At 38.6% G+C, this 25,454-nt stretch overlaps 1 protein-coding gene and 1 long non-coding RNA gene across 3 annotated transcripts in view; one reads left to right on the top strand and one right to left on the bottom strand.

Annotated features, from left to right (window-relative positions):
• Window positions 1–472: 472 nt before the first annotated feature.
• The window catches only part of Fsd2 (fibronectin type III and SPRY domain containing 2), a 43,736-nt gene continuing 18,754 nt past the window's right edge, over window positions 473–25,454 (top strand). The window contains exons 1-6 of one of the 2 annotated variants that reach the window (XM_015493016.2): window positions 473–625; window positions 14,334–15,045; window positions 15,337–15,432; window positions 17,938–18,168; window positions 19,372–19,394; window positions 20,972–21,093. In XM_015493016.2, coding sequence (XP_015348502.1) covers window positions 14,407–15,045; window positions 15,337–15,432; window positions 17,938–18,168; window positions 19,372–19,394; window positions 20,972–21,093 — 1,111 coding nt within the window. In that variant the 5' untranslated portion in view covers window positions 473–625; window positions 14,334–14,406. Of the gene's footprint in view, window positions 626–5,356; window positions 5,513–14,333; window positions 15,046–15,336; window positions 15,433–17,937; window positions 18,169–19,371; window positions 19,395–20,971; window positions 21,094–25,454 lie in introns of those variants that run through there. The other variant, XM_048790181.1, reaches the window with a different exon arrangement.
• Window positions 15,626–21,265, bottom strand: LOC125612478. The gene is made up of 2 exons (XR_007342817.1): window positions 21,107–21,265; window positions 15,626–19,182 (listed from the first exon to the last, which is right to left on the bottom strand). It is a non-coding gene; the product is annotated as an uncharacterized LOC125612478 (long non-coding RNA).

Here is a 25,454-nt window from a genome sequence, read left to right on the forward strand (position 1 = left end):
GCTTCAAGTGACCATAAGACTGTGTGTTAACTAAAAGGGAACAGAAGATCATAGCTTCTTGTAGATTTTCATCCAGAGAGGGGAATAATCCCCACCTTGAACACACTTTAAAGGAATGATCAGAGAAAAATAAAAATAAAATAAATTGCATTTGATTACCTCCAGTGTTGTGCTTGTTCAGAACACTCTGGGAAAGCAGAGGAGGAAGGCATACAGCCTAAGGGCTGCCAGACAGCTCCTTCCTAGTCTTGCTGTGACAGCCCCACCCCTCTACATGTGGCCAGCTATCTGAGTCACAGGTCTCAAATGCCCACAGTAAATGAAGTAACTCAGAGCACAGCATGTGACCCCTCCTGATGATACTTGAGCAGTAAGAAGTGGTAGGTCTATATTTGGACTTTCACTCCCAGCAGGCCTGTTGCTATTTGCAGCCCGAGCCAGCTCATGTTACCATCCAGCTTTGGTGTCCCACTTGCAGAATCCTGGTGTAGAATAGGCAGAGGTAGCCCGCAGGGCATGCAGAGGTCATCAGGAAAGGAAGCCTGCTGAACATGGAATCGATTTTCTTGCAGAAATCCAGATCCTTTGAATTAAAAGAAGGATTTATGGACCCTTAAATTAGCAGGCAAGTTTTGGGGTAGTCATATTCTTCTAATGCAAACCGTATCATTAGAAACTCTCAACTAAATGCCACTGTTAGTACAATATCTTTCCTTTAGATGGAAAGGGATATCATGGCAAATCCCAGATGTTTAAATTACACCTAACAGTGCAAATGTTTCTGTGACTTCTTGTAGCAGGAATTCGCACTTACTGAATATGGAGTTGGTACCAAGTTTGAAAAGCTGTTATGAGTAGGGAGAAGCTAATGATTCGTGGAATGTCTTTAGCATGTTTTTAATGCAGGGCCTCTTTGCTAGATGGTTTGATATTGATATTATCTGGCTATACTATACTATTGGGTTGATAAATACTTTTTAAATTTTAATCTGCATGTGAATGCTGGAAATTCATAATTTCATTCTTTGATTCGAATACTGAAAAATAGAATTGTAGTTGCTTCTTGTGGGTGCAGAGAACCTCCTCCCACAGAGTGTTTTCAGGTCTGTGCTGTACCTGAAAAGCTAATCTGAACCAGTTTGCATTACTGTAATGCTAATGCTTTATAGCCAGTTTTCTTTACCTATAGCTCAGGAATTGCTAGGGGCTACATGAATGAGCTTCAATAATTATATACAAAAATGTGTCTTTATGGACTCGCAGGTTTCAGAAGATTCTCAGACAAGCCCATAACCCACAAAAGGTTAAAAAATATTGTTGGAAGACTTTTTAAACTAAAACATAGAGACATACCTCTCATATACAACTTAAGAAAAAAATTTTAACTGACATTATAGCACAGAGATGTGGCAATCTGCCCAAATGTGATGTATTACTTTATTTTCTAAGTCTTCATTTCATGCTTTTTAAATGACAATGTATCATCAACGTTCCTTTCTTCCCAAATTTTGATTCTGGTAAGAAGGTGCAAGAGTATAGATTTTGAGAAAAAAAAATATATGTATAATTTGTGGGCTGTGTTGCAAAACTCCTGCTTTGAAACTAAGCATACAGACCAGTTTGTGTTTATGTGTTCAAAAGGCAAACACAGGCTCGGAAAAACATGTTCTCAATAGCATGTGTGTTAAATGTTTTCCAGTCTCTTTCCTGTCTACCTCAGCATTAAAAAAAAATGTTCCTAAGAGTTCAACTTGGTATTTCACATCCCAGCTTCTATTTGAAAGAATTTCTTGTGATGGTTTATAGATAATACAGAATTCTGATTATCTCTCTCTTGGTAGCACATGGAAATGTGTTATTTTTAGTGGGCTGCTCCTCAGTCTGTAGGCAGTGTGATTTAATGGAAACCTGGATTTGAATCCAAGCTCTTTATCTGCCTGGCAGTGTGTCTAGTGCCAGAACAGGGCTAGATACAGAATAGCCAGATAAATCCTTGTTATGTGAAATTGGCCATAAGCAAGGCTCTTGGCCTCATAGGAAGTCAGTTTTGCCATCCTAAAATCTGGATATTGAATTAAGGATCCTCTGACCCTAGAATACCACATCTCTCCTAAGCCTTGGGAACTGTTACTTTGGGGTGCAGAGTGTCCCCATAGCAGTGTCCATGCCTGATTATGATGAGGCTGTTTTGCCAATCATCAACTTCTTTCAAGGGACAAGTGTTCCCATCGTCTCCATAGATAATACCACACTGCTGCAACCACTGTGGACCTTTACTTCCTGTTCCCGGTCCTCACCCTGCATAAGTAACAAGATAGAAGGCTTCTAAACTGGCCAGATGCTGGTCCAAGTAATGATAATAGTAGTAACAAAACACAAACAATAATAACAGTAGCTAACATTTGCTGAGGGCTTGCTTTTTTGCATTTTATCTTATTTTATTTTTATTTGTTCTTTTTAGATATACATGACAGTAGAGTATATCTTGATACATTATACATATATGGGGAATTTTTTCTAGTTATAATCCCATTTTTGTGGTTGTACATGGTGTGGAGTTACACTGGTCGTGTATTCATATATGACTATAGGAAAGTTATGTCTGATGCATTCTGGTTTTCCTATTCCCATCCCCCCTCCCATCCCTTCATTCCTTTTTGTCTAATCCAATGAACCTCTATTCTCCCTTACCATCTCTTACTGTATGTTAGCATCCACGTATCAGAGAGAACATTTGTCATTTGGTTTCGGGGGGAATTGGCTTATTTCACTTAGCATGATAACTGAGCACTTACTTTAAGCCATGTACAATGCTAAGCATTTTACCTACTTATACCATTTCATTTAAATGTCAACCTTATAAGGTAGACACTGTTAATGAACCTGTTTTATAGTCCATGAAAGTGAAGCCTGGGGAGGTGGTTTTGTAAGGTCACTCTGCTAGGATGTAGCAAAGATAGAATGCAAACACAGGACTGTATAACTCCAGAGGGCAGTGGCATTGGGAAGGGGTGAAGATGGAGGGAGGACAGATGTTTATCTAGAGATTCAGGACACAGGGCCAGAATCAGCACGAACTGATCATTCATTAGTTTGGCTGACATCAAGGACAAGCTTCTGGTCTCTGATTTGGGTGCTGGAGTTGGGGGAGGGGGGTCATGCTAATGGGCAGCAGGAATGCAGTGGTTCTGTGGAGACTGTGGCAGGCATTTGACTGGGTAGGGGCTTAAGGAACAGTAGTGAGGAGATACTCAACAGGAAGAAGTGTCTGGGCCAAGGCCTGGAAGTGACTTACAGGGAGGACACTGAGAGGGAGCAGAAGGAACAGAGGGTGTCCACAGGTGAAGAGGGTGTCCATAGGCTGCTTGGAGAGTGAGGAGCTAGGGAATGGGGCTGGTGCCTGATGTCTAAGGGAGTTAAGACTTATCAATGATGAGGATCTGAGAACATAGGACATCTCAGAACATGAACTTATCACTTCCATCTGAGCAGAGCAGCGAGTGCTGGGCTTATACTTAGCAGGGACACTCAGAGGAAGAGCCACAGGGCACGTGGTCAGCAAATTGTGGAGACAAGGTAGTTTTCAGGAATATTTCTGCCTACAGGGTACATTCAGGTGATATTGGAGCCAGAAAGAAACTGTGATTTTTGTCTATATGACCAGAGCCTGTGCTTTACAAAGGAGAGGAATCCTGGGTCCTAAGAAAGAGGGAGAAGTTGTGCCTGATCCCCGGGTGGGGTAATTATCACTCACTTGCTTTTCTGGGGCCTCCTTGAGAGCAGGACCTGTCTCTCATTCATTCCACCCCCAGTATCTAGCACCATCCTGTTATCTTTAATCCACTCCTTACCAGGCCCATGAACAGTCATGCTAGAGCAGTGAATGATTCCCAGTGCCACAGTCCCTGCATGCAGTGGGGTCATCCAGAGTCACAGAAGTACCCCAGGTTTCCCCAGATGACTTCTATTTGGATTCAGACTTCGCAGGTCACTCCATGATCCCCATAACATATAGGCACCAGAATTTTGGAAACTGTAGAATGACCAGATGGAGCCTAGAGTGCCCCAAGCAGGAGAAGCAGATGTCAGAGCCCAAGTAGAGTGAGGATAGACAATTGCTCCTAAGCCTGGGAGACCTGCTGCTGGCTGACAAGAGGTCCCCAGAGAGGAAGCATGAACCTCCTATCTTCTCAGGTTCTGTTTACAGATCACTTGTTTTCTCCTTATCTTTTTCCTCCTCCACTTCCTTTTCTTCCTCCACTTTCACCACCTCCTCCTGTTACCAGTAGCCAATCCAGGGACTCTGCCTGGATCCCAGCTGGCTGAATTTGGCATAAGAAATAAACAAATGATGTAAAAAAGAAAAACGAATTTTATGCAGTTTGAGCAAACTGGGGGGAAGCAGTTAGATGGTTTCTCTACCAGTCCTATAGAATTGGTTAGGATTTACAAAAACAAGAGCCAGGAGATATACATACGTGGAGTTAGCTAGGCTGTGCCAGCCAGAGAACAGGTCTGTTTTAGCTCCCTTGATGCACACACAGGCCAGTAGGTAGTTTTTTGTTTCCATTCTCAGCATGAGGCAAATCCGGAGCTAAAACTATTCAGAACTTTTAATCTCAAAGTTTCTGTTCCGACTCCCCGTTCCATGTAATGCCAAGTCTGAGCTCATAGCAGACATTAGCAATAAGACATTATTTCTGCGCAGTGGGAATAATTGTGATTAGCTGGAAAATCAGACATATTAGAGTGTGAAGGCAGGACCCAGAGCCTCTTAGGACAATAGGCTCTGAGGGTTTTGTTGAGAATTCTCCACTAAATAAGGAACTTAAGGACCTAGGATTGATCATGGTGAGAGGAGACAAAGTAGTGTTTCTGTAGCTGAAAGGCAACACTGACCTTGGGAACTACTGAAGGGAGATGTGGGCTAAGGTGCAGGTGATATGCATGGTAACCTGGAGGAGCTAGGAATCCTTTGGGTCTGGCTGGGGAGACTTCCTGGTCCAGATCAGCACTAGTTTTGCAGGGATACAGACCTTTTGTGGGAAGCAGATGTGCCCTGGCACAACTCAAACCACAATTGTATAGCCCTGTGAACAGACTGTACTAGTGAGGATGAGTAGGACTGCCCTAGCCAGGGTCTAATGGTGGGCAGGGTTCTTAGCAATAACCCCTCAAAACACCCAGGTCATAGAACTTTCAAAAATCATAGATGCTCTGGAGGCAAAGTACAGACTTTGGGGCCTGGCAGCCACTTGTTTGTGATGCTGCCTCTAGAAATCTATCTTCATTCATCCCTTCTCCTTGCCCAGGCAATGGACCAGGTCCTGGAAAATCCGGAGGCAAATCCGGAGAGTCCCTGGATTGGCTACTGGTAACAGGAGGAGGTGGTGAAAGTGGAGGAAGAAAAGGAAGTGGAGGAGGAAAAAGATGAGGAAAAAGATGGTGCCAGTTGGCATGGACCAGGACATGGGGCATCTGGTACCTTGTGCATCAGTCTGACTTGATGAAAGTAATTGGATGGTGGTAATAGTTGCTCAGTTCTGTGTATACACTAAAAATTACTAAACTCTATACTTTAAAAGGGTGAACATTATCTTATATAAATTATATCTTAATAAAGCTATCATTTTAAAAATTATAAAAGTTTCTGACATATCATAAATATTCATGTTTTCAAATAAACCCATTTAATAACCCTTTTAAATTTATTCATTAGATTCTTAAAAATACTATGGAAGTTTGATATCCTTCATCAAGTATCTTAGAAATGTAAAAACAAACTGTTCTGTAATATTAGAAATTTTACATTGTTCCTTTTTCTCCTCAAACTTGCATTTCTATTCTCAACAGAATTTTGTCCTGATAATATTTTGCTAAGCTTAGAAAATCATTTATTGATCATCTATTATACTTTTCTACAAAAATACAAATGTATTACTTGAGATTTAAATTTTTTTATTATTTTCCTGGAATCATACATCTCTAAATAGTACTCTCTTTTTCCTTCTGAATTAAGTTACCAATATAATTTTTATAGTCACACATAACTATAACTATATATATATATATATATATTACAAATTTTGATAAATAATTAATAAACAAAAATAAATCTGAGCTGGGTGCATGGCACATGCCTATTATACTAGCAACTTGGGAGGCCAAGAAAGGAGAATTACAATTTTCTGAGGCTCAGAAACTTAGCAGGGCCTTATGCAACTTAACAAAATCCTGTCTCAAAATAAAAAATTTTTAAAAGGCTGGTGATATGGCTCAGAGGTTAAGCACCCTGGTTCAATCTCCAGTACAAAAATAAAACAAAACAGAAATGTACTTCTTAATGAGGTGGATAGGACTTTTCTTTTTAATTCTTGTGCCCATGAATGAAAATTCTATTACCTATTCTAGAATGCAACAGAAATTATAGTGACTTGTCTTCCTGTTTTCACTTTGTTGATATAAGCACAGAGTGACCTTGCTCATTTGTATAAGTAGATGGAAATGTAAGCAAGTTATAGTAATGTCATTCAGCTCTTTGAACTCTTTTTGAAATGTATGCTGAAATTATATAGTGATCTATCATGAGAAAAATTTAATAATATATCAGCTGACAACTTGATTAGATCCTCCTTCAATTTTGTTGAAAGCAAAGAACTGGAAACCACTTAGCTTGAAAAAATTTTTCTTACCCATTCATTAATGTCATTCACTCTCTCAACATTGTTACCAATACTTCAAATTGTCCTTTAATTTAGCCCCCTGGAGGTTTTTTAAATTTCCAAGCAATGAAATCTTACAGTGCAATGTAATACTCAGGATGAACGAAGGGTAGTTTTATAATTAAGAGAAGATGGGCTATTGTGCCAAGTGAATCCACATGAAGCCTCAAATACTCATTCCCAGGCAAGTGTCTCTGGGAAAGATTAAATGTGAGATTGAGCATCTGGAAATCCTTAAAACCATCCATGCTTGCATACCCCTTGGAAAGTTTCATGTACACATGACATAGTCTGAAGACCTGTGGTACAAATGCCACCCTCTAAAGGAGCCTGAATGTGAACAAATGAGAGAAAGAATGGTATCAAGAGTGGAAAGCCAGGTGGAAAGGAGGTTACTTTGGGGGCTGGGGTTGTGGCTCAGCAATAGAGCACTTGCCTGACATGTGTGAGGCCCTGGGTTCTATCCTCAGCACCACATATCAATCAATAAATAAAGGTATTGTGTCAACTACAACTAAAAAATATTAAAAAAAGGAAGTTACTTTTTATGCTGGGATAATGTATATTATCTATAATGATCTGTTGCAGAACAGATTATTCTAGAACTTGATAGCTTAAAATAAATATTTTATTATTATCTTATATGGTTTATGAGGGTCAAGAATTAAGAATAGCCAGCCAGGCAGTGAGGCAGGAGGATCACAAGCTCGAAGCCACCTCAACAATTTAGCAAGATCCTATCTCAAAATAATAAATAAAGAGGATTGGAGATGTAGCTCAGTGGTAGGTTCTAGCCCCAGTACTGAAAAATGAAATAAAATAAAATAGAGAATTGAGAGTAGTTTATTGGAGGTGATTATGACTCAGGATCTCTCATGAGGCCTTGTGACCACTTTCCCTCCATTCCCACCCAGTCTTGGTTTACTGATGTCTCTGTTTTTCTTGCTTGTGGACCAGCTCTGACCAGGACAACTCAGTGAATTTGTTTGCCATGACACGGGTTGCAATCACAACTTTCTCAATGAGATCTGAACCCCTGTTAAGTTTATCCTTGTTAAGAATGTTTCCCTCTACCTTACAGTATCCTTTAGAATTCTCCAACTTTATAGTTACTATTCTACTGTAGCTTAATATTTCATGGTAAGTTGTCTTCCTTCCATGTTGTATGTATAGTCCTTAGCAGACTTGTAGATGTCAATCTGGTTTACTCTGGTTTACTTTCCTACTAAAAAGTTGAGGACTGGAATGTTAACTGTTAGGTTAACATTCTTTAACTTGAATGTTATCTTTTCTTTTAGGGTGTCATATATTATTTTGTAGGAAATATCATTTTGTGATATGGAAAAAGTCACAATAACTTAACTCCAATGAATCATTGTCATTGAGAAATTCTAGGGAGGCTTGTCATAATGTATAGATATGAAAAATTAATAACTAAGATAGCCAATCATATGCTGTATATAGGAGACACACTTTAGATTCAAAGATACAAATAGCTTGAAATTAAAAGGACGGAAAAAGACATATTATGTAAACAACATTTATAAAAAAGCTGGAGTGACTATATTGACGTCAGAAAAAGCAGATTTTAAAAATTTTAAAAATTCCTAGAGATAAAAAGAGACATTTTATCCCTATGAAAGAATCAGTACATCAAAAATACATAATAATTATGTATGTATATGCACCTATCAAGAGCACACTAAAATGCAAGAAGCAAAAACTGATATAAATGAAGAAATAGATAATATAAAAATAATAGTTGAAAACTTCAATACTTTACTTCCAATAATGAATAAAACAACTAAGTGAAGATCAACAAGGAAATGGAAGACTTGAATATTATTGTAAACCAACTGAACCTAATAGACTTCTCTACAACACTCTATTCAATAACATCAGAATACACATTCTTCTAAAGAGCATACAGAACATCTTTCAAGATAGCCCATAAAACATTATTATGCTAGCCCATTTTTATAGTACCTCATAAAACAAACCTCAATAATTATAAAAGGATATAAATATTATAAGATATATTCTCCAACCACAATAGAATGTAATTAGAAATCAATAGCCTAAAGAATTTGGGAAACTCACAAATATGTGGAAATTAAACAATACACTCCTAAATAACCAAAATGTACAAGAAGAAATTTAAAGGGAAATTAGAAGATACTTAATAAATAATGAAAATAAAACATATCAAAACTTGTGGGATGCATCCAAAGTTGTACTTAGAGGGAAAATTACACCTATAAATATCTATATTTAAAAAGAAGAGGGCTGGGGATGTGGCTCAAGCAGTAGCGCGCTCGCCTGGCATGCACAGGGCGTTGGGTTCGATCCTCAGCACCACATAAAAATAAAATAAAGATGTTGTGTCCACCGAAAACTAAAAAATAAATATTTAAAAAAATAAAAAGAAGAAAGATCTCAAATCAATACCTGAAGACTCTGGAAAAAAAGAACATCAAACCAAAAAAAGCAAGCAAAAGGAAGGAATTAATAAATATTAGAGTGAAATTAAAAATACAAAAGCAATAGGAGAAATCAAAGAACCAAAAAAAAAAAAAATGATTCTTTGAAGTGACTAACAAACTGACCAATTTAATTGTAGTTAAATTGGCCCAGAAAAAAAGGGAGAAGACCCAAATGACTAGAATCAGAAATGATTGAGGGGACATTTTTACTAAGCTTACAGAAACCACACACACAAAAAAAAGTCTAAAAAGAAATACTATGAACAATTTTATTTCAATATATTAGATAGCTTAAATGAAATGGGCATTTCATAGAAAGACACAAGCCACCAAAACTGACTTAAGAAGAAATAGTTAATCTGAAAACTTCTATAATAAGAAAAGATTTTGAATTAGTAATTAAAATCTACCCACAAGGAAAGCTGAGGACCATATGACTTCACTATGGTAGTAAATTCTACCAAGCATTTAAAAAAAATTAGTACCAATTCTTCACAAACTCTTTCAAGAAGAAAATGAATGTTTGGTTTTTTTTTTTTGTTACTGTAGCATAATTTTTTTTTATTTTAAAGAAAGAGTGAGAGAGAGTGAGAGAATTTTAATATTTATTTTTTAGTTTTCGGCGGACACAACATCTTTGTCTGTATGTGGTGCTGAGGATCGAACTCGGGCCGCACGCATGCCAGGCAAGCGCGCTACCGCTTGAGCCACATCCCCAGCCCGAAAATGAATGTTTTCCATCTTATTTTCTGAGCTATGTTGCCCCAATACCAAAACCTGAGAAAGATTAAAAAAAAAAAAAAAAAAAAAAACCCTGCAAAAAAGTTTAACGTGGACCAAGTGAGATTTACCCCAGGAATGCAAGATTTGGCATTAGGTTACTAGATCTGACATCACAAACACAAACAACAAAAATGAAAAAAAGATAAATTAGACTTCCCCCAAATTAACTTTTTTGTGTGCTTCAAGTAATACCATCAAGAAAATTAAAAGGCAACCTAGGTGTCTCGAGGGGGCAAAATTGCGAGGTATGCAGTCGAGGGGAGAAATAAAGAATGTCCACACACTTCTGCCCCTTTCAATGCTTTATTCACTCAAATTACTCAATACAATTTCACTCTATAGGTTCTTAATCAAGAAAACGACAATCCTTAATGCTAGGCACTGCAATAGACATAATCAATTTACAGCAAACAATTCTAGATTAATTCTAAGCACAGCAAAACACACTTAATCATGACAGGTTAATGACAGACATTCCCTCTGCATGCTAAGTTCAAAAGTCTCAAGCCTTAGGCTTTATGTCCAGCAGATGCACACTCACTTAGACTGTGGTGGTCAGATCTGGAACCAAGGCAGGCTTTTCCTGGCATGGAGTGGACCCGTTGAGGAGAAGGTTGCCTCTCTCACCAGAGTCCAGACAAGGCGGTAGAGTTTGAGAACAGTGAGGATCACGCAGAGGATCAGGAACAATGACAAGTAATGGGATGTCAGGTCCTCATCAGGCTCTCCAGCTCGAGTGCATCCTTGTTTTGGCTGGCTGAATCCCTGTTTATTTGCTCTTTTATACTAAATTTTGGGGCTTTTGACCCCCTTTTAATCCTTATCAGCTACCACTGGATTTCTCAGTGATATCATTTACCCTGGGGTCAGAAACATCTGGTCTGGTGGTCTCCACCCTGATCTTCTAGCCTTTCCCTCTTATCAGATGAGGACAGCCTGCCAGGGGCTTTACTCTGTTTATCAGGGTGAGGGGAAGTAACTTGTTTGAGGCCATCCTGGAGGGCTCTGTGGGTATGCCTGGTGAGACAGCAGGTTTCAAACTGGAGTTTTTAAAATGGAGTTGCTTAGGCTCAGGCCTAAGGCCATCCTCACACTAAATATAGGGGAAAATATTTTTTAAATGAAGAATCCAGTAATAAATAGGCTAAGATCTAGAATATTTGAAAAACTTCTGTGTGTGTGTGTGTGTGTGTGTGTGTGATGTTAATATGTGTGTGCTACAACATGGATGAATCTTGAAAACATTATGCTAAGTGAAAAAAGCCAGCCACAAAATATACTTATATACATTATATCTAAGATATACTATATATATATACTATATGCTAAATATATGATATCTAAGTAACATGTGTTAATTGCACTACTGGAGCACTTGGGATCATATATTATAAAATCCATTTATGTAAAATGTCCAAACAGGAAAATCAGTAGAGACAGAAAGTAGATTAGTGTTTGCTTAGGCTGGGGAAAATCTAGGGGTGATTACTAAAAAGGTAGAGTTTCTATTTAAGGGGATAAAATGTTCTAAAAGTGCCAGTGATTACTGAACACGTATGTGAATATATTAAAAACCATTGGGCTGAGGATGTGGCTCAAGTGGTAACACGCTCACCTGGCATGTGCAGGGCGCTGGGTTCGATCCTCAGCACCACATAAAAAGAAAATAAAGATGTTGTGTCCACCAAAAACTGAAAAGTAAATATTAAAAAAAATTCTCTCTCTTAAAAACAAAACAAAACAAAACATTGACTTACGCACTTTGTCATTGGATGGCAGCTGTTTGTGAGGAGTGTGTCCTTTGTGCAATGTGGCAATAGGTTTTAGAGAAAAACTAAAATCTCTGGTTAATTATGTTCCCTTGTAGTTGGATATCTGTCTACTGGCTGCCACATAGTCTAAGGCTCAAATCCCTGTTCAACAACTTACTGTGCACTTGCCTGAGATCCCCTCTTGGAACCACAGTCTCCTCTTCTATAAAATGGGTATAATACCGGCCCTACCACATAGGGTTGAGGGAGGATATTAATATATATATATATATACTGCATAGCGCAGAAAGAGCACATAGAAAATGCTTTTTAATAAGTAGCAGCTATTAATAGTGTATTTACTATTACTATTATAGTGTTTTGGTTTTGGTTTGGTTTGGTTTTGGTACCGGGGTGCTATAAGCTATAACCCCAATCCTTTTAATTTTTTGAGGCAAGGTCTCACTAAATTGTTCAGGGCCTCACTAAGTTGATGAGGCTGGCTTTGAACTTACAACAATCTTCCTGCCTCAGCCTCTGGAGCTACTAGGATTACAGGTTTGAGCCACTGCACCCAGCACTATTATTATTGTTGTTATTTTTCTAGACTTTGTGTACTTCCATTAAAATAGTGGGCATTACATATAGTGAAAATTATGTTCATTTTATTTAATACTACTATAAGTCTTTTTCTAAGTAATTTTTTCTAAGTAATTATTTGTTCTCTGTAAATGTTTTGAGGACGATTTGTATTCTGTACAGTGTGTATATATTCTTGTTTACTTAACTGTTCTCTTAACCATTAAGACTTAAAAAAGGTATTTTATGTTATTTTAATTTTTTTGTTGTTGTGGACTTTTATATATAGAAATAAATGTTTTCTATGTATGTGGGGTTTCCCCTTGAATTCCAAAAGAGGATTGCTAGGCTAAAAAATACGATCATTGCCAAATTTGTTCTCCAGATGTGGGACATTCTAATCAGTAGCACATGATGGTGTTCACCTCATCATACTCTCACCCAGCTTCAGGTATGATTTTTTTTACAACATTTATTTTTTAGTTGTAGATGGACACAATAACTTCATTTTATTTATTTATTTATTTATTTATTTATTTATTTATAAAGAGAGAGAGAATTTTTTAATATTTATTTTTTAGTTTTTCAGTGGACACAAGATCTTTATTTTATTTTTATGTGGTGCTCAGGATCGAACCCAGAACCTTAAACATGCTAGGCAAGCGCTCTGCCCCTGAGCCACAACTCCAGCCCCTGAGGTATTATTTTTTTTTAATATTTTTTTATTTCCTAGTTAGACACAATACCCTTATTTTATTTATTTATTTTTATGTAGTGCTGAGGATCAAACCCAGGGCCTTGAATGTGCTAGGCATGTACTCTACTGCTGAGCCACAACCACAGCCCCTCAGGTATCATTTTCATATTTTAAAAATATTTACAAACTGGAAAGGCAAAATGACTTCTTATTTATTTGTTCTCTGTTACTCATAAGTATGGACAGCTTTTCAAATATTTTTTATAGCTAATATATAAAAAGTAATAATCCTGTGAATTATCCTGTACATTCATCTATTTAGATCTTAATTTTTCAATGAGTTACACACATTTTAAAACTGAATAATTAAGCTAGGCGCGGAGGTGCACACCTGTAATCCCAGCAGCTGGGGAGGCTGAGGCAGGAGGATTGAAAGTTCAAAGCCATCCTCAGCAACAGCGAGGCACTAAGCAACTCAGTGAGACCCTGCCTCTAAATAGAATACAAAAAAAGGGATGAGGATGTGGCTCAGTGGCTGAGTACCTCTGAGTTTAACCCCCTAAATAATAACAATAAATAGCTGGCTGTGGTGATGTACATCTTGAATTGCAGTGACTCATGAGGCTGAGGCAAGAGGATCACAAGTTTGAGGCCAGTCTCAGCAACTTAGTGAGACCCTACTTAAAAATAAAAAACAAAAAGGGCTAAGGATGTGGCTCAGTGGTGAAGTACCATGGGGTTCATTCCCTAGTACTGTAAAATAAAGAAAAACAACAAAATAAAATTATATCCTGAAACTCTTCCCATTATTTTCTCTTTGAAGTTTTAGGCTTTTTAAAAAATATTTATTTTGTAGTTGTAGGTAGACACAATACCTTTATTTTGTGTTTATATGATGCTGAGGATTAAACCCAACACCTCACACATGCTAGGCAAGCACTCTACCACTGAGCCACAACCCCAGCTGTAGGTTTTAGGCTTTTTTTTAATGCATAGGAGTCTTTTGTTAGTCAAATATATTGACATTTCTCTTTAAATTTCTTCTCTTAAAGCTTAGAAAGTCCACCCTCCCAGAGAAATCATAGCTTTCCTTTTTAAAAAAAAATATATTTTCAATTATAGATGGACATAATAACTTTATTTTATTTATGTGGCTCAAACCCAGTGCCTCACTCATGCTAGGCAAGTGCTCTACATCTAAGCCACAACTCCAGCCCTGCTCAGATAATTTTTTTAAAAAAATATTTTGTGTGAAGTAGTAGAAACCAAAGATATGACCTTCTCAGGCACTGATTTTTCCCTTGTTTTTGTGTTGTAGGATCTAAGATATTCACTATTAACTGTCCAGGAAGGATTGTTCAAAGGTACTTCCTAGGGTTTCCAGAGTAACAATGGAGGAGGAAGCTGGGGAGGAACCTGGGCTGGACAGGTCTACTGCCCCTAAGGACTTCCACTTTTATAACATGGATCTGTATGACTCTGAAGACAGAATGCAGATCATTCCACAAGAAAACACTAGAATGAGAAGAGAAGTAGTCCAAGCTGAAATGACCAAGGACCCAAGAGGGCCAGGGGAAAGGAAGATTCAAAGAGACCTTCAAGAGGAAGTGGATGATCTTGTCCATTTATATGGACTTGAAGATGAACAGGAGTTAGGGGATGAGTTTGTTGAGGAAAGCAGAATGGGAGTTTCTGGATATCTTCCTTATGGTATGAAGAGGAGAGACCCAACTAGGGAGCAGAGAGACTGGAGACTTGGAGGAGAGGCAGCTGAGGCTGAGGACCTGGGTTATGAAGGGTGGGGCTTGGCTGGCCAGTGCCAGGACTTGCGGGAAGCCTACAGGTATGCCCATGGCCGTGCCAGTGAAGAGTACGAATGCTACGTTATCCCAGAGGAGGAAGACGAGGAAGAAGCTGAGGATGTTTTTTGTGTCACTTGCAAAACTCCAATCAGAGCTGTTGAGAAGGCTTTTGATGAACACAAGGAGCATGAAGTGACCCCTCTCAATAAAGCACTGGAAAGTGCCAAGGTAAATAGATCTCCTGAGTCCTCTGTTTTGATGTCACATTTGTGTCTTGAGACAGGGAATAAATCTAAAATGCCTTCTCCAAGAGAGATAGAGAGCAGATGTAGCATTAACATCTTTTTAAAAATATATATTTATTTTTTAGTTGTAGTCGGACACAATACCTTTTTTTTTTTTTTTTAATGTGGTGCTGAGGATCGAACCCAGGCCTCGCACGTGCTAGGAGAGTGGTCTACCGCTGAGCCACAACCCTAGCCCAGCATTAACACCTTCTTTGTGATGCCTGTTGGACAGGATGAAATTCACAAAAACATGTACAAATTGGAAAAGCAGATTATTGAGATGGAAAATTTTGCAAGTCACTTGGAAGAGGTTTTCATCACCGTGGAGGTAAGAGTGTGGCTGATGACCTTGACAGACACATGGCTTCCATCAGTGACCAGGCAAGCAACTGTTTCTAATAGAAGTTAGAGAGTCTTTTCTTTAAAATGTGAGGTGTCAGTACTGTCCCCGCCCCTTGCCCTTCCTCCGACCTCTCCTAGCACCAAGCCATAAGCCTGGTGGTACTGATTACCTGTTAGCATTCCCTACTGAGTTGCGTGCTCTGGGTGGGGAGGCTTTTTTTTTTTTCTGAATTTGTTCATCCCCAGTCCCACTCCAAGGTATGTTTCAAAGCAGGCACTTTATATATTTGTTGTATGGATAAAAGAGGGAAGAATCTCCCTGTTGCAGTCCTGCTTCTTCACAGGCTACTTTTTCTCCCTGTGTCTCTTTACCCTAATCACCAATTGCATGTGGTTTAGAACTCCTGTACTTTTTTAACAAAGACACTTCGTGGTGGTGTCAGCCAGTTAGTGACAGATAAACATTTGCACTCTGGTGTCAAAGAAAGGAACAGCTTTCTTTTGCCCTTGTTTTTTTGCTTGCTTGTTGTTCTTGTTGTAGTGTCCTTTTCCTCCTCCTCCACTCCTTCTTTTTTTCCTTACTCTCTTTCTCTTCCTTCATCTTCTCCTCCTCCTTTTCCCCCTTCTCTTCCTTTTTCTCTTCCTTTTCCTCCTCCTCCTCCTCACACACTGGGTGGTACCTGATGCACTGGCTATGACACCAGACATGGCGGGGTTCCATGTCGTTCCCTTGTTCTTGGGGATTGTTACTTACAGGCCTTTGGGTACCTATCATGTTTACCACATAAAGTGAGGTGTGGACTGTTGAAGAGTTTTTAGTTGTTTTATGAGGTAATATGCTCATTCTGCCAGTTATCACTGCTCAAACACAGACATTCTGTTAGCTTTGCATGGGTTTCAAAAAATAAGTTAATGTGTTTTCTCTTTCTAGTTAGCTATTTTGTAGATTTTCTTGAGAAATTATGAATTTAGCATGCTGAATTTGGAAGGGACATCCCATCCTTTGAGGCCTGTCTCCTTGCCCATTCTGAAATAGGGAAGTCTGTGGGCTCTTGATCCAGGAGCCAAGATTACTGAGCTAGAAGCTGCTCTTCTGTAACTCTGCTCATGGATTAGATTAGCCCCTAGAGCTAGAACAAGGCTGTCCCCCCTTTTCTAGGCCTGCCTTAACAGGCCATTGCAAGACACCCATCCTATCTTAGATAAGTGTTTTGTTTGTTTGTTTGTTTGTTTGTTGTTTTTTACCTTTTTTGCTATCTAATTCTCATAAGATTAATGTTTCCCTGGGTGCGCCCTAGTAGGTACATAGCATTTCAATGCAATACCAGAGCCTGACCAACTCTTCCTGCCAAGGTAGACCAGGATTGAGGACTATAGGACTTTCCTTCTCCTCTTCATGTGGATGTTCTACTTCTATTAATGCAGCACCAGATTATATCAACAGGATCACCTCACATGGATTAAGAGGGCTTCAACCTCAACCTTAAAAGGGAAGAGAACTATTGCCTTAATCCCCTGTGAAAGACACAAGGGGCAAAGCTTCCCCTTCAAAGCAGAGTGTATGAGAGGTAGTAGGAGGGGTATGAGGACAAAACTCATTATATATTGTTCTGCCAGCTTTTCACAGATCAGAGTATCTTCATCCTCAGAGAGGACTCGAGGCCATCTTTTATAATTCACACTGGGGAGTCATCTATTGCTTTTTCTCACCATTTTTAGCAAGTCTTATGCACATAGTAAGTGTTCATTAATGACTCTGAATGATTGATAAGAGCTTCTTCAGAAATGTCCTCATCACCTGACAAGAATGGCATCAGTCAAAACCCACAAAGCTCTTCTGGGTTTCCAAGATAAGTAATGGGAACCAGAAGCCAATATGCTCTACTTACTATTTTTCAAGTATTGTGCTCCTGGATTAAATGCTGTAGGTACCTACTCTTCTGCTTCCTATATTTTCTCATCCTTCAGGGAGTGCCACCTAGCCACAGTGCTTATTCCTCTTTGCTTTCCTCTTTCCCCAAGTTGTATAATCCCAGTAGATGGAATTGTGATGTCTGTAAGATTCAAATATGAGGAAGTGAAAATGAGCATCATGAGCTAGCAAGAGCTCAGGAGGGAATGATAGGTGGGGATCTCTCAGGGCAAGCATTTCCACCTTAAGGTCAAAGTTTCCGGGAACAGGCTGATTGATCATTGATAATCTCCCTGGCTGGTTGTCAAGGTGATAGGAGATAGCTGAAACTGGGAGAGAATTAAAAAATGCCACCAGGAAAGACAGCAGTGCTTTTTTGTAAGATTATTCTTGGGAATCTAGGATGGAGACCACCCCCCCCCCCCCCCAAAGCATTCACCCCAGCATCAGGACAATAGATGACAAAGCAGAGGAACAGAGGGACTAAAACAGCTCTGAGAGGATGTATTTTCCTCCTCCTAAAGACTCTAGTCAACATCACATGCCCTTCAATGATGGTTGAGATCAACTGTCTTACAGGAGAATTTTGGAAGACAAGAACAAAACTTTGAGTTACATTACAATGAGATCTTGGAAACGCTGGCTCAAAAATATGAAGAAAAAATACAAACTCTAGGGCAGAAAAAGAAAGAGAAGCTGGAAGCCTTGTATGGACAACTGGTCAGCTGTGGAGAGAACCTTGACACCTGTAAAGAACTGATGGAAACAATAGAGGAGATGTGTCATGAGGAGAAGGTTGATTTCTTAAAGGTCAGTAATGAAATAAAACAGGAAAGAAATGAAATCATGAACTGAAATGACAGTTATGGTTAGGGTAGGTTAGGCTGTTCTCTCTCCATCTGGAGATATTGGAGTTGACTTTTATGGTCAGCATTCATTTGATTCCATTGGGTATTCATGATGGAAAAGCTGTCACTCCATCTTTCTGCATAGTTTTGCCATGATGGCCAAGCTGGCTCATATACAACTGACCCTTCCCCTCTACCATTGTTGAGGTAGCACCAGTCTTTGTTCCTCTGTTCTGGTTACCCAGAGATCCTTAACCTGGAGCTGAGCAAAAATAGTGTACTGAGCATTTTATGGTCACCTGAGATGGCCTCTTGGAGCTCTGGGGAAAAAGTTGTCCAGGACAAAAAGTTACCTTAAATTTCCATTATAAGAGTAGTAATTATAAATTTTACTTCATAAACTCAGACATGAACTTAAAAAATCCATTTCTTAATTTTCTTTCAGTTGAATTAAACTTGATATGAGCCCCATGCAGGGCTGTGGGAATTTAAATGTCAGTCAGAGGTAGGGTCCCCTTTCTTCATAAGGCCCCATAGGACTATGGGGTAGATGTGGTATTCAGGATGTGGGGAAGGGACCTCCAGCCTCCTAGTTACTGGGTGTGTTCCCCGACATTGTCCAAGCCCACAGTTGCCCCTCAAAGCCAAGTCACACCTCTTTCCTGCCAGACATGGGTCCATGAATAAAGCCAAAGAACAATTTGCAGGCCCCATGAGAGCCATAAACACTTAATACCTTTTGAATCAACTGTTCTACAGTGCCACTGTGTCTCAAAGACACAATCCAGAATGTGGAGGGTGATACACATGAAATTATTTTACTTACCACTATTTATGATAAAAGATCGGAAGCAACCAATGTCCAACAACAGAGGAACAGTTAAGTAAATGATGGAGTCTCCATTCAATGAATTGTTTGCAGTCTCTCAAATCAATGGTCCAAAAGACCATTTGTGACATGAAAAGTGCTTACATACTGTTGATGGGGAGAAGCAATAGTGTAAAGAAAAACACACAGGTATAAGTGTGGCTTTGTTAGGATGTGGGTATGGCAGATTTTTTTCCTTTTCCTAATTTCCAAGTTTTTTAAAAACATATACAATTTTAAAAGGAAATTTATTTCCAAAGTCCAATTACTTTTTTTTCCTTTTCCCTTCCTTTGTAGGATGCAGTGGCTATGGCTGACAGGTAATACTTTTGTTCTAACATCTATTTTTGTTTTCTGTTCCTTTCACCTCTAGACTTAGTTCCACTGGGTTATATGCTTCTAGTTTTAGCTTCTGTGCCTGATCCTATGGGTAAAATAGCACTGGCTTCAGAATGATGGTGTGGGATCATGAGAGCCCTCTAGTATTGAATTTCAGAATCTTATGGCTGGAAGGAGCATGTAATGTTGAGGCCCAGCCAGCTCATCTTGATCAAATCTCCTCCACAAACCCCTCATTTTATCAGGAGGACTGAGATCTGTAGAGTACTTCCATCATCCCCAAATGTTCTAGGACACAGACTGTGAGGCTGCAGAATGCACACACTTAGAATCAGACAGGTGGGAATTCAGGCCCTGCTATCCCAGGACTGTGGGCAGGTCCAACCAGTCTAAAGACCCACTTTCCCTATGTACAAACACGGGTAGTTTGTGAAAACCTAGTAAGACAATGTCTATAAAGCAATGTGAACACACAAACTTAATTATGTCAGGGTTATACACAGGGTTTGAGCAAAAATAGACCTGGTTTAAAATTCTGGCTTTGCCACTTAAAAATCTGTGTCTGCCAGGAAGTAGTTTGAGAAGACCCAGAGCCCTAAGATTAGCAACTTGAGGGTACTTGGCCAAGTGGAGAGAAAGCTCCTAGGGTCTGAACCCTCTGTACCTTTCAGGGCCTGAGGTAATGTGGGTGTGGGGGTTTCCGGTTTAGATTCTGAGATCCACCAGAAGGTGTGGAGATGCATCTCATCAGAAGATGTCCTCCCAAAACCTCTGACAAAATCCTATATTTTCTCATTCCCCTTGTAGGCATAAACCAATTCCACATTGTTATGGTTTGGATGTGAGATGTCCCCTAGAAACTCATGGGTGAGACAATGCAAGAGGTTCAGAGAAGAAATAATTGGGTTATGAGATCCTTAACACAATCAGTGTTTTAATCACCCAGTGGGATTAATTGAATGGTAACTGAAGGCAGGTGGGGTAATGGGGCTGTGGCTTTGGGATATGTATTTGTATCTGGCAAGTGGAGATCTTTCTCAGCTTTCTGATCATGTGAGCCACTTCCCTCTGCCACACTCTTCTGCCATGATGTTCAACCTCACCTTGAGCCCTAAGGAATGGAGCCTGCTTTCTATGGATTGAGACGTGACACTGTGAGCACCCAAATAAACTTTTCCTCCTCCTCTTCCTTCCAGTCAGGTCTTTAAGTCATAGCAGCAAAAAAGCTGACTAAAACACACCCATCCTCATTGGTGACCTCCTAGGGCAGTCACCAAGTCAGATAGTTAAAGGCAGCCAGCAGCATGTTAATAAATGAAAATTCAGCAGTCTCTTTAGTTTATTACTAGGGATCAGCACCATAGATTCACCCTAAGGATTGTCCCCTGAGTGCTGTTTTTTGATTTTTGTTTTTAACATGGACCTTTATTTTTTATTTATTTATATGTGGTGCTGGGAATTGAAACCAGTGCCTCACACATGCTAGGAAAGTACTCTTCCAATGAACTGCAGCCCAGCCCCCCTCCATTCTTGTGTGCATGTGTTTTAACACCAACAGACTTGGGAAATTCCTAAAAACCAAAACAGATGTGGAAATCTCTGCACAGCCTGATTTTGAAGACCAGACTTTGGACTTCTCTGATGTGGAGCAGCTGATGGGATCCATTAACACCATTCCAGGTATGTATCTTACCTGTGTGCATACTTCACAGCAAGCTCAGATTTCCAAGAGAATGTGTGTGTGTTAAGAACAGTTAGCATCAGGGCTGGGAATGTGGCTCAAGTAGTAGCGCGCTTGCCTGGCATGCGTGCGGCCCAGGTTCGATCCTCAGCACCACATACAAACAAAGATGTTGTGTCCGCCGAAAACTAAAAAATAAATATAATTCTCTCTCTCTCTCTCTCTTTTTTAAAAAAAAAAAAAGAACAGTTAGCATCATATTGAAATCAGTATGGGTGTACCTCAGAAGACTATATGATCTTGCTATACCACCCCTCAGTATTTATCCTAAAAAAATAAAGCTAGCATACTATAATGATACATGAATACCCATGTTTAAAGTCACACAATTTATAGTAGCCAACTAGTCTAGGTGTCCAGCAACAGATGAATACATTAAAAAATATGGTATATACACCCAATGAAGTTTTATCCAACCATAGAGAAGAATGAAATTATGTCATTTGTAGGAAAATGGATGTAACTTAAAGCATTATGTTGAACCAAGTAAACCAGACTCAGAAAGCTGAGGTTACTTATGTTTTCTCTCATATATGCAAGGTAGAGAGGGAAAAGGAAAAGAAAGGTAGGGGTAGGCAAGGATCTCATGAAAATTAAAGAGAGACCACTAGAATAGAGGAAAGGGACCAGGAGGAGGGAGAAAATGAGTGAAGGGAAGGTAATGGGGAAAAATAGTGACCAAATTATATTGTTACACTGTGTGTGTTATGTGTATACATATTAATGAATCCCACTATTAAAATGCACCAATAAAAATAAGGAAAAAAGTACATTTAACATCAGATTTATCCTCTTAATATAAGTAAGAGTGCACAATACCATGTTGTTTACTGTAAATCATATATTGGACAGCACATCTTTACAACATAATCATCTTACATAATTGAATCTTTAAAAAAATTTTTTTTCAGTTGTAGACAGACACAATACCTTTCTTTATTTATTTTATGTGGTGCTGAGTCTTTAACCCAGTGCCTCACACATGCACTCTGCCACTGAGCTACAACCCCAGCCCCCTAATAATTGAATCTTAATATCCACGGAGTAACAATTCTCCATTTCTCCCTCCTCCATCCCTTGGAAACCACCATTCTGTTCTCTGCTTCTAAGACTTTGACTACTTTAGATATTTCATGTAAAAGGAATCATGCAGTATTTGGCTTATTTTACTTAGCATGCTGTCCTGTAGGTTCATCTGTGTTGTCACAAATGGTAAGACTTTCTTCTTTTTTAAGGCTAAATAATATTCCATTGTGTATAATTATTATACTTTTTTATCCATTCATCTATCAATGGACATTTAGGTTGTTCCCATATCTTGGCTACTGTGAACATGGGTATGCAAATATGTCTTTGAGATTTCTTATTTCAATTTTTTGAATATATACCCCAAAGTGGGATTGCTGAATCATCTGCAAGTGTTTTTTTTTTTTTTTGTCTGTCTGTTTTGTTTATCAGATGGTTTCACTCTGTTGCCAAGGCTGATCTTAAACTCCTGGATTCAAGTGATCCTCCTGCCTTAGCTTCTCAAATAGCTGGGACTACAGGCACAGGCAGTTCTATTTTTAGTTTTTTGTAGAACCAATATACTGTGTTTTGTTGTTGTTTTTTTTAACAGTGGCTGCACTGATTTGAATTCCCATCAACAGTGTATAAGGGTTCCAATTTGCTGGACATAGTGACACATACCTGTAATCTCAGCAACTTGAGAGGCTGAGGCAGGATCCCAAATTTGAGGGCAGACTGGGAAACTTAGCAAAGCCATAAGCAAGTTAGCCAGATCTTGTCTCAAAACAAAAAATAAAAAGGGCTGAGGATATGGCTCAGTGGTAAAGTGCCTCTGGGTTCAATCTCTAATATCAAAAAAATAAATAATAATATAATAACAATAATACTCTGTCTCCTTGCCAATACTTGTTATATTCTGTGTTCTGTATTTTGAAAATAGCCGTCCTAGCAGGAATGAGGTGATTGATATGTCACTGTGGTTTTGATCAGCTTTTCCCTAATGATTAAGGATGTTAAACACCTTCTTTGTATACTTGGTGGCCATTTGTATGTCTTTGGAGAAATGTCTATCCATTTCCTTTGCTCGTTTTAAATGTAGTTATTTGGAGTTTGATTGTTTGTTTGTTTAATACAGTACTAGGGATTAAACCCAAGAATGTTCTATCTGTGAGCTATATCTCCAGTCCTTTAAAAAATTTTTTTTTTGTTTTGAGACAGGGTCTCACTAAGTTGCCCAGGCTGGCCTCGAACTTGCAATCCTTCTGCCTCAGCCTCCTAAATCATTGGGATTACAGGTGTGCACCACCTCATCTGGCTTATTTTTGTTTGTTTGTTTGCTTGCTATTGAGTTGTAGGAGATTATTAATCTTTTATCAGATAAATACTGTGCAAACAGTTTATCCCATTCTGTAGAACGTCATTTCACTGTGTTGATTGTTTCCTTTGCTGTGTAGTCGGACATTTGTCTATTTTTTTTTCTTTATTGTCTGTGGGTTTTTAAACATACCTTCATTTTATTTATTTATTTATTTATTTATTTATTTATTTTTATATGGTGCTGAGGATCGAACCCAGTGCCTCACATGTGCAAGCAAGAGCTCTACCACTAAGCTACAATCCCAGCCCCTGTGCTTTAAGAAAAAAAAAAAAAAAGATCTTTTTAAAAAATATTTTATTAGTTACTAATGGATGGACCTTTATTTTATTTATGTGGTGTGAGACTCAAACCCAGTGTTTCACATATGCTAGGCAAGCACTCTACTACTGAGCCACAACCCCAGCCCCTTTGCCAAGAATTCATTTCAAGACCAATGTCAAGAAATTTTCCCCTTATGTTTTCATTGAGGAGTTTTACAGCTTGGGGTCTTATAGTCAAGTCTTTAATACATTTTGAGTTTATTTTTGAGTACAGTATAATGTAAGGGTGAAAATTAAGTCTTTTTGCCTGTGTATACTCACAAATATGTGGAAATTAAACAACACACATCTAAACAACCAATAGGTCAAAGAAGAAACCAAAAAGGACATTTAAAAAATATGAAACAAATGAAAATGAAACACAGCATATCATAACTCATGGGATGCAAAAGCAGTAGTATAAAGGAAATTTCCAGCAGTAAGTACCTGCATTAAAAAAGAAGAAGAGGGCTGAGGCTGGGGCACAGTGGCAGAGCGCTTGCCTAGCATGTGTGATGCACTGAGGTTGATTCTCAGCACCACATATCAATAAATAAAATAAAGGTCCATTGACAACTAAAAAAGTATTTAAAAAAAGAAGAATCTCAAATAAATGGCCTATCTTTTAATCCTTGAAGAACTAGAAAAAGAACAATCTATTCCAAATGTAACAGAAGAAAGAAATAATAAGTACCAGAGCCAAAATTAATGGAATAGAAAGTAGAAAAGCAATAGAAAAAAATTAATGAAAGAGTTTCTTAGTTGAATAGATACACAAAGTTGACTAAAAAGAGAGATAATGCCAATAAATACAATTAGAAATAAAAGAGGAGACATTACAACTGAGGCCAGAAATGCAACAAGTTATAAAAGAATACTATGAAGATTTCTACACCAGTAGAATTCAGTAACCTAGAAGAAATGGATAAATTCTTTGAAACATAAAAACTGCCAACACTAAATCATGAAGAGATAGAAAATCTGGAGACAGGGTTATAGCTCTGTGGTAGAAGTGCCTGCTTAGCAAACATGAGGCCCTGGGTTCAATCCTCAGTACTGCCAAAAAAGTGGAAAATCTGAACAGAATACTAATAAGTAAGGAGATTAGATCAGTAATCAAAACCTCCCAATGAAGAAAAGCTCATAACCAGAGGGCTTCAGTGGCAAATTTTAAAGAAGAATCAATGTCAATCCTTCTCAAACTCTTCCAAAAAATTGAAGAGGGAGAAACACTTTGAAATTCATTTACGAGGCCAGCATTATCCTCTTACCAAACCCAAAGGCACTATGAAGGGGAAAATAATCACACATCTCTATCTCTGATGAACACAGATAAAAAAATATTTTCAGCAAAATTATAGCAAATTGAATTAAACAGTACATTTAAAGGATTATATGCTGGGCTTGGTGGTGCATGCCTGTGAGGATAGTGAGTTCAAAGTCAGCCTCAACAACTTAGTGAGGCTCTAAGCAACTTAGTAAGATCCAGTCTCAAAATAAAAATGTAAAAAGGACTGGGGATGTGGCTCAGAGGTTAAGTGCCCCTGAGTTCAATACCTGGTGGAAGAAAGAAAGAAAGAAGCAAAAAAAAAAAAAAAAAAAAATGTTTTTAAAA

This window comes from Marmota marmota, unplaced genomic scaffold, assembly GCF_001458135.2.
Source record: "Marmota marmota marmota unplaced genomic scaffold, marMar, whole genome shotgun sequence".
NCBI lineage: Eukaryota > Metazoa > Chordata > Mammalia > Rodentia > Sciuridae > Marmota > Marmota marmota.